Source organism: Papaver somniferum, chromosome 6, assembly GCF_003573695.1.
Source record: "Papaver somniferum cultivar HN1 chromosome 6, ASM357369v1, whole genome shotgun sequence".
In the NCBI taxonomy this organism is placed as follows: Eukaryota; Viridiplantae; Streptophyta; class Magnoliopsida; order Ranunculales; family Papaveraceae; genus Papaver; species Papaver somniferum.
Genome location: NC_039363.1, coordinates 114,902,090 through 114,910,874, shown reverse-complemented (window position 1 = coordinate 114,910,874; position 8,785 = coordinate 114,902,090). Strand labels below are relative to the sequence as shown.

At 37.8% G+C, this 8,785-nt stretch overlaps 1 protein-coding gene and 1 non-coding gene across 2 annotated transcripts; both read left to right on the top strand.

The window, feature by feature from the left end:
* The first annotated feature begins 271 nt into the window (after positions 1 to 271).
* TRNAP-UGG lies at positions 272 to 343 on the top strand. The gene has a single exon. It is a non-coding gene; the product is annotated as a tRNA-Pro (tRNA).
* A 426-nt stretch (positions 344 to 769) lies between these two features.
* On the top strand, positions 770 to 4,512 carry LOC113288947 (beta-galactosidase 13-like). Its single transcript, XM_026538104.1, has 11 exons — positions 770 to 1,217; positions 1,304 to 1,416; positions 1,500 to 1,566; positions 1,646 to 1,882; positions 1,981 to 2,075; positions 2,170 to 2,275; positions 2,369 to 3,023; positions 3,119 to 3,441; positions 3,539 to 3,684; positions 3,765 to 4,110; positions 4,201 to 4,512. Exons 1-11 carry the CDS (start codon positions 936 to 938, stop codon positions 4,339 to 4,341), a joined length of 2,511 nt encoding a protein of 836 aa, XP_026393889.1. The 5' UTR covers positions 770 to 935; the 3' UTR covers positions 4,342 to 4,512.
* Positions 4,513 to 8,785: the final 4,273 nt, after the last annotated feature.

The following is an 8,785-nucleotide window of genomic DNA, read 5'->3' as shown; positions in this document are numbered from 1 at the left end:
CAATAAATCGGGTGACGCGGAACAAAGGCGCGGTCAATGACTCGTCGCAAATAGCCTACTCTGATACCATGTTAGAATACGGGCATCCAACTCAAAACTAATTGGAAATGAGTGGAAAGGCCCTTAGAGATTATAAACCGCATGATCTTAGATTTCCCAACAATGTGGGACTAATAGTCTCAACATCAACCAGACTCCGAGTGAGGGATTTACAAGAAGGGAAACTGAAAGACTTGTTCAAATATGGAAAAATTTGGATCCAAGACAATAAGGGCGTTTGGTCTAGTGGTATGATTCTTGCTTTGGGTGCAAGAGGTCCCGAGTTCGATTCTCGGAACGCCCCTTTTTATTTATCTTTTTCGCTCTTTTTACAAGCCAGCCGATACTTTACACTCTTTTTTTTCTTTTTTGTTTTGTTAGTTATATCGGTTAGTTACGCGTCGTAATGTTCCGATTTTTATAACAGATGAATGGGAACGTCTGTAAATAGGAGAGAGAAAAACGAAAACGAAATATGAGGAAGACAGGAATTTTCGGAGATCGTTAACAACCACGTGTCATGAACCCACGAACCAAGAAAATTTTGCCCGCCATTTTAGTAAAAAGACGTCCAACTCGTTCTTTCTTCTGACTTAATATGGTAAAAACAATGTAGAGACAGAGAATAACAATTGTGAAGAAGAAATTTGAGCCAAGAACTAAAAATAGCATGTAAAAATCAAGCTTAAACCTATTACAATCCCACTACTATATAATCTCCCATCACATTCAAGCCTTAGTGCCATGGAAATTTATATTAACTTCCTTTAGGCCAAAATATCATGAACATAGTATCTTTGTAGTTTCAACTCAAATATCCTTCTCTTTTCCTCTTCTTCTTGTTCATCTGAAACGTCTACTTCTCCATAAACACAAGAACATCGTTCGTTTTCGCAATGGTGATACCAGAGCGATTACTTTTCTTAACGGTGTTTCTTTCTTTATGCATCGGTTTGGTGGTTTCAGATGACGAAAAACTCAATTTAAACGCTGTCACATTTGATGGAAGGTCTATTATGGTTAATGGTAGGAGAGAGCTTTTCTTCTCTGGTTCTATTCATTACCCTCGTAGTCTTCCAGAGGAATGGCCTGAGATCTTGAACAAAGCCAAACACGGAGGCCTTAATGTCATCCAGACATACGTGTTCTGGAACATCCATGAACCCGTACAAGGACAGGTAACGCAATACATATATGCTTCAATTCTGTTATATATGCCATGTCTTGGCTTGATGACTAATATGGATTTATCTCTGCAATGCAGTTTAATTTTGAAGGGAAGTATGATATAGTTAAATTCATCAAACTTATCCAAAAGACTGGTATGTACGTAGTCCTCAGGATCGGGCCATTCATCGAAGCCGAATGGAACTTCGGGTATATTTTTCTTCATCTCTCACTATATTATGTTATTCGTCTTTGGATCGGAATTGGTTCTCAAGGAATGTTGCTTTGTGCAGAGGATTCCCATACTGGCTTAAAGAAATCCCCGGAATAACATTCCGTGCGGACGAAGACAACTTCAAGGTTTGTAAATGAATCAGATTATGCACATTATAACATGTTAGGCAAAAGAGTTTTGCTCATACTACTCCTTGTTTTGCAGTTTCACATGAAGCAGTTCACCGAAATGATCATTAAGAAGATGAAGGATGAAAAGTTATTTGCTTCTCAAGGAGGCCCAATCATTTTAGCTCAGATCGAGAACGAATATAACAATGTCCAATTGGCATACAAGAGTCTTGGAACCAGATACGTTGAGTGGGCTGGAAACATGGCTGTTGGCATGAAGACTGGAGTTCCATGGGTGATGTGCAAGCAAAAGGATGCTCCTGATCCAGTTGTAAGTTCATATTCTCTTGCTGTCACATTGTTGGAGGATTGGGGTAATGACGACTAAAATATGCTTACATATATCTAAATTCATTATATGATGCACAGATCAACACCTGCAATGGAAGGAACTGTGGAGATACTTTCACTGGACCAAACAGACCCAACAAGCCTTCCTTGTGGACTGAAAACTGGACTGCTCAGTAAGTGAAATGATTGTCCCATAACTGACTCCAAAAAATAGCACATTTCTTCACACATTCATGTTATTGAGCTCTTATTTCCCTGTGGCTGCAGATATCGAGTTTTTGGAGATCCACCATCTGCAAGATCAGCAGAAGATCTTGCATTCTCAGTTGCTCGTTTCTTCTCTAAGAATGGGACCCTTGCTAACTACTACATGGTATGCTTTTTTATATCAACAATTTGATTGATCAGAAATGCAGAAACTTTTCAATGTACTGACAAAAAAATGTGCTCATGTTTGTGTCAACAGTATTACGGAGGGACAAACTTTGGTAGAACGGCATCCTCATTTGTAACCACCCGTTACTACGATGAAGCTCCAATTGACAGTTTTGGCCTTCAGAAGGAACCAAAATGGGGTCACCTCAGGGATTTGCATACTGCTTTGAGACTAAGCAAGAAGGCATTGTTGTTTGGTGATAAGATTTCTGTTGAAATTCTGGGTGATCAACTTGAGGCAAGAATCTACGAGAAGCCAGGGGGTGAGTGCGCAGCTTTCTTGTGCAACAACCGTACTAGAGAACCTGCAACTGCTACTTTCAGAGGAAACCAATACTATCTACCCGCACATTCTATCAGTATTCTCCCTGACTGCAAAACTGTTGTTTACAACACTCAAACCGTAGTTGCACAACACAATGCAAGGACCTTCCAGAAATCAGAAAGAGCTAACAGAGATGTCAAATGGGAAATGACCAGAGAAATTATCCCCACAGTTGATGATGCAAAAATTAAATACATTGAACCCTTGGAACTCTTAGCACAAACCAAGGACACCACTGACTACCTCTGGTATACCACAAGGTTTGAGGTCAAGAGTGAGGACTTAGAGGGCAGTCATCCAGTCATCCAAGTTGCAAATCTTGGTCATGCAATGGGAGCATTCGTAAACGGAGAATACATAGGTGAAATTCTATTACTCTAATGCAATTTTTCATCCAAGTTCCATTTCTGTCAGAAGCATTTGTGTTCTCATATTATGATTTTTTCATGCCTTCAGGAAACGGACATGGAAACAACATTGATAAGAGTTTCAGCTTCAAAGCACCCGTAAATCTAAAGGTCGGAACCAACGATATTAGCTTGTTGGGAATGACAGTTGGACTTCCGGATAGTGGAGCATACCTAGAGCATCGTATGGCGGGTGTTCACGCTGTAGCTATTGAAGGTTTGAAGTCTGGAAGACGTGACCTCTCATTCAACGGCTGGAACCATAAGGTGGGTATGGAGGGTGAGAAAATCAAACTCTTCACACAGGGTGGATCTCACAGAGCTACATGGTCTAGTGCTAAAGGCAAAGGGAAGCCTCTTACTTGGTACAAGGTATTGCGAACTTGGATACCAAGACCGTCTCAAAGTTTCATTCAATTCCAGAATTGTATTTGCAAAAGATGCTTATTTTTTTCTTACATCATGGCAGAGATACTTTGATACTCCTGAAGGAGACTCTCCTCCTGCTATTGACATGTCTACCATGGGAAAAGGAATGGTGTGGGTAAATGGACAAAGCATTGGTCGCTACTGGGTGTCCTATCTTTCTCCTATTGGCAAGCCAAGTCAAGTAGAGTAAGTACTACTACAGCTGCAGTAATCACATTTCCCATGCAGATGCAATTGTGCATGTCTCTCACTTTGTTTCTCTGCAGGTACCATATCCCAAGGTCATTCTTGAAGCCATCTGATAACCTTTTGGTTATCTTCGAAGAAGAAGGAGGTGACATTGATGGAGTTCAAATTGTACTTGCAAAAAGAGATACAATCTGTAGCTTTGTTTCTGAATACCACCCACCAACAGTCAAGTCATGGGCAAGACAGGATGCAAAGATTACAGCTTTGAAAGATGACATGAAACCAAAGGCACACTTGAAGTGTCCTAACTACAAAGTTATGGCCTCTATCGATTTCGCAAGCTTCGGTAATCCTACCGGTGTTTGTGGAATCATTAGTGCCGGTAACTGCACTTCAGCTTCAAGCCAGAAAGTTGTCGAACAGGTAAAAAAAGGCTACTCGCTTCTACTACTACTATAATTACTTTCCTTGGTACATTTCTGAGCTTTTTTTTTTTTTTTCTCTGTGAAACAGTATTGCTTGGGGAAGACTGAATGTTCCATTCCCATTGACCGTAAAATATTCGACAAGGATCAAGGACCATGCCCAGAAATCCAAAAGATGCTAGCAATCCAAGCAACCTGTGTTGAGGGTAGCCACAAACGCGAGCAGTGATGTTCATGATTGAGAGAGATTCGATTTAATATATCATAAATTTAACAAGTTCTGATCGTGTTCATGAACTTATTAGCTTGATCAGAATGTACTTAAGAGAGATGTTAAATGAAAGACAAAAAAAAAAATTCTAAAAAAATATATGGGTCTCCGAATTATCTTTTTTATGTTTTTTGGATGTATTAATTTTGTTGATCAGTGTTGAGCATTAATGCAATTTTTTTGAGAATCAGTTAATACTAGTAACTGTCCTATATATATCATATAAAAATGACCATCCTATCTGAATATTTTATATGAACTCCTGTCCTTTACTGTTCAGTGAAAGAGAAGATATTGTAAATGGTGAGCATGGATGGCTCGTACAAAGAGAATCCTGGTCCTGTATTGTCCAAGGAAATCATATTAGTGCTTTGCATTACTGATATAGAGAAATGATATGCTATGTGAAATTCCTACGAAATAGATATGCCAAATAGGAGGTGTTGATGGGAAAAAACACGGTGTCAACTAGTTTTTGAATGCATTTCAACTACTTCGCTTGTTATACAGTCTTGAATGTTGTGCAGAATCATTAGGAAGATATGGAGATAAAAACATAATTTAGCTAATCTATGGGAATGGGTTTACAAAAACACAAAGAAATGGAAAAACATGATTAGAAGATATGGAGCCTACTTCCTTTTGCTATCCGGTGATGAATTTGGAATGAACGGAATGTTAGGTTATACAATAATTTAGCAAAGGTTTCAAATCAATTGATTGCACATGTTAAATGCTTGTTGTTTAATGGGGGTTTAAGTTCAAACATGTTTTCTTTTTATAATTTGTCCAATTTGCTATGTAATTGTGGTCGTGCACTCATCCGTGTAACATTTTGAGTTTTTGATGTCACTATTTTGGTGACTCAAAATTTTTAATCAAATTTGCCTTTGTTATGTCAAAAAATAAAATAAAATGTTGTGCAGAATCTTTGTCTAAACAGTCTTGAATCGAGAATGCTATGTGAACAGCGTGATAACCGCTGAGTAACAGCTGATCCCGCGTGGCAACTTAAGGTGGAGGAAAGAGAAAAAAAATTTCTACCCACATCATCATCTTTAACACCACGTAACTCCGGACTGCAAAATACCTTGATTTATATTGCAGAGAGGTTCTGGTTTTATTTGCAAAGAGGTGACGGTTTATTTTGATAAGATCCTTCTAGATTTATCAAAACTAATTGATTCAAGTATCAAAAAAAAGCCTCGATTATTAGTGAAATCTCTAACTAGTTGCATTCCCGATTTTTTTTTTTTTTGATTGTCGATATTTTTGCCCTTAGATCCTTCCTCTAATCGATCTCCTATTGTTTTGTAGGTTTTCTTACCTTAAACTTTTCCATGATAATGTTTAATCTTCGGGTTTGATTGTATAAGAATCTAGGGTGATTTTTACTTTTTTTTTTTTTTTTTTTTTTTTTTTTTTTTTTTTGATTTCTTGTTTGATTTGTAAATTCCAAATCATAATTGCTTATCCATGTTTTTTAGTTATGCGTTGAACAATCACACAAGCAGATCTCCCTAAAAACTTCAAAGCAAAATCAATTTTTTGTAGTACCAGTAATAATATCCATCTTCTATATAGTACATCCATGGTGGATAGTAATAAGACTAAGAAATATTAGGGTTTCTCTTCAAATCAAGAAGGAATTTTGAGCTCCATGATACTTTTGGATTAATATACTTACATTTTTCGTTTTGTGGTATCCATCTGAATGGAGATAGAATTGGTTGATCATGAAGATGTGGGAGTGAAGAAGTTCTAATTAGTGAACTTCTTTCGATAATTCCATTTTATTTTCTCGATGATGACGTGGATAAAATTAAGAAAATCTTTTTCCTCCACATTGGTTTCCAAGTCAGATCAGCTGTCAATCAGCTGTCATTGTGTTGTTCATGTAGCACGGTCCGTCTTGAATGTTGAGTCAAAGGGTCTAATTAAGAATCCTATTATTGGGGTTGTAGGAGAGAGAGATTTTGGGGGTTTAAAATACTAAGTGGAACCCAAATGTTATAGGGGGAGATCATATATATGTAAAAGTTCAAAAATACCCTTATATAATTTTAATTTATTCCCCTTCTACTCTCTCATTAACTGATTAATCTAATCAGAAAAACAAAACTGAAAAATAAAAATAAAATAAAATCATTAAACAAAAAAAAGCTGAAATCATTAAAACAAAAAACAAAATCGTCCCTCCCTCCACTCACTCTCTTCTTTTTTCTTCTTCTTCTTCAATTTCATTCGTTTGAAACGATTAATCGTCGAATCCAAAAAATTTATTCGTCGATTAAACTCATTCTATAAAAGCATGAAACCTAAGGAAAATTTAGGTCAAGGTTCGTCGAATCAACCTCCTACTGAAGCAGAGAAACCAACTTCATAAAATGAAGATGAAACTGAAGATCAAGAAGAAGTGAATGAAGGAGATCCACCAGCCGCCGAGACTCCTGATATAACAGCAATAAGGTATGAATTCAAAAACCCACTCTTTATCAAGCGTTTCGTTGATTATTCAGTAGGTTTCGAAAATTTTAGGTCTGAAAAAACGGTTTCTAAAAATGCTTACGGCTGGGAGTTCTTGTATTCCCAGCCGTAAATAGATATAACAGTTGGGAATTATTGATTTCCCAGCCGTTTATACGTTACACGATTGGGATATATAAGAACTCCCAGCCGTAACTCAGTCGATGTGTACGAGATGGAGCAATCCTATCCGTTACTAGTTGTATACGGCTAGGATATTCTCGGTATGGGATATATTCTCCTATGTTCGAATTTTTTTCAGCGGTAGTTTAGTTATGTCTCGGTTTTTCTATCCGCAACTTTATTTCCTGACCGTGAAATTCAGTTTCCTAGACGTTTATATATTACGGCTTGGAATTTCCTAGACGTATGTGGTATTGTGTTAAATATTGAACTAGCTATATAACCACGTATAAGTTTTCCTATCTGTAATGCGTTTTTCGGCTTGGTCGATTACTAAGTTCCCATCCGTAATTTATGTTTCGGCTTGGTAAATTACTATGTTTCCCATCCGTAATAATTGTTGCGTCTTGGACTATCCAACTTTCCTAGACGTGTTAGATGTTACGGTTTGGTTCTGTCAAATTTTCCCAGACGTATTTCTTATCTACTTTTGGTTTTTTGCCTTGTTTGTCTTGGAACGGAGGAAAAGAAAAGAAGAAGAAAAGATCCCAAGAAGTAACACCTCGTAGTGACCCGACTCCGTAACCTCGTCACGCAAAACCATTGGGTGCAAACGCAAGGAATGCAAGTGGAGTTGTGACTGCTGGAGAAAATGAAAGTGGTGGAGATGGAGTTGGAGTCACTGGGGAACTGAAATTGGAGTTGCTGGAGGAACTGAAGTTTATGTTAATGGAGGAACTGAAGTTGGCACTTATAGTGGTGGTGGAAATGAAGGTGTACTTGTTGTTACCGGAGGAACTGAAGTTGGCACTTCTAGTGGTGTTGTTATTGATAAAGATAAATCCGTAGTTGAGGAGGGCAAGGAGGAGGACAAGAAGGATATAAATAAGAAGTATAAACCTAAGACAACGGAAAGATAAGTAATTGATTCTATGGAGCCTTTACCTATTAAGAGGAATGAGAGACCTTGGGGTGAGGCAAGAGATTGTTCCGTATTGATTGGCTACACGTCTTCACGGGCTGCTAGAATATCTTATTTATAAAAAAAAAAATTGACGTAGTCATGGGCTTCCGGCCATTTTAAAAGCTTGAGGCCTACTCGAAATACAAATTGGGTTTTAGAAAAATCTACAAGAGGGAGATACCCCTTTTCAGGGACCCAACACAAGGCTAAAGAGATAGAAATGGTCGACATGAGGAAAACGTTGTATACTTTGACAATTGAAGATGTGGCTTTTGATTCATATTTGAAACTTGATGAGGATGGAGAAGATGAAGTTGGTGATAGAGTATTTTCTGATGTGATGACCTATACGAGACCTTTGTTTCATGCAACCGGGTTTGTCATTTTAGATCCTCGTAGAACGCTCCGCCAAATCGGTATTGTCCAGAAAATTATGCCTGAAGAAACTCCTTTTAGACTGAGCGTAGACACCTCCCAATTTAAGGACAAACATGTTAAATTGAACTATGAAAATGCACCGTCGATCGAGCATTGGAATGCTCGTTCCCAATAAGTAAACCAAATGAGTAAAAGACTCCTTGAAGCTTCTCATGGGACTTCCCAAGCGTACGCAAATTACATGGAATGGTATCGAGAGTGGGCTCATCCTTATGTGAAAATTTGGATCCGGAGGCGCATAAACATTTCAAGAATGCAGAGAAAGAGAGTTCAAAATAAAAGACACCAATGAATGAAGAACATGATTGAGAGAAAATGGTGGTACGTATACTACTAATTATGTTTGTATAT

Bases quoted from the DNA above. Each gene is read 5' to 3' on its own strand.
- LOC113288947 (XM_026538104.1), top strand. From the start codon at position 936: ATGGTGATACCAGAGCGATTACTTTTCTTAACGGTGTTTCTTTCTTTA. The intron at 1,218-1,303 runs GTAACGCAATAC...TCTGCAATGCAG, and splicing joins ATGAACCCGTACAAGGACAG to TTTAATTTTGAAGGGAAGTA. The intron at 3,442-3,538 runs GTATTGCGAACT...ACATCATGGCAG, and splicing joins AGCCTCTTACTTGGTACAAG to AGATACTTTGATACTCCTGA.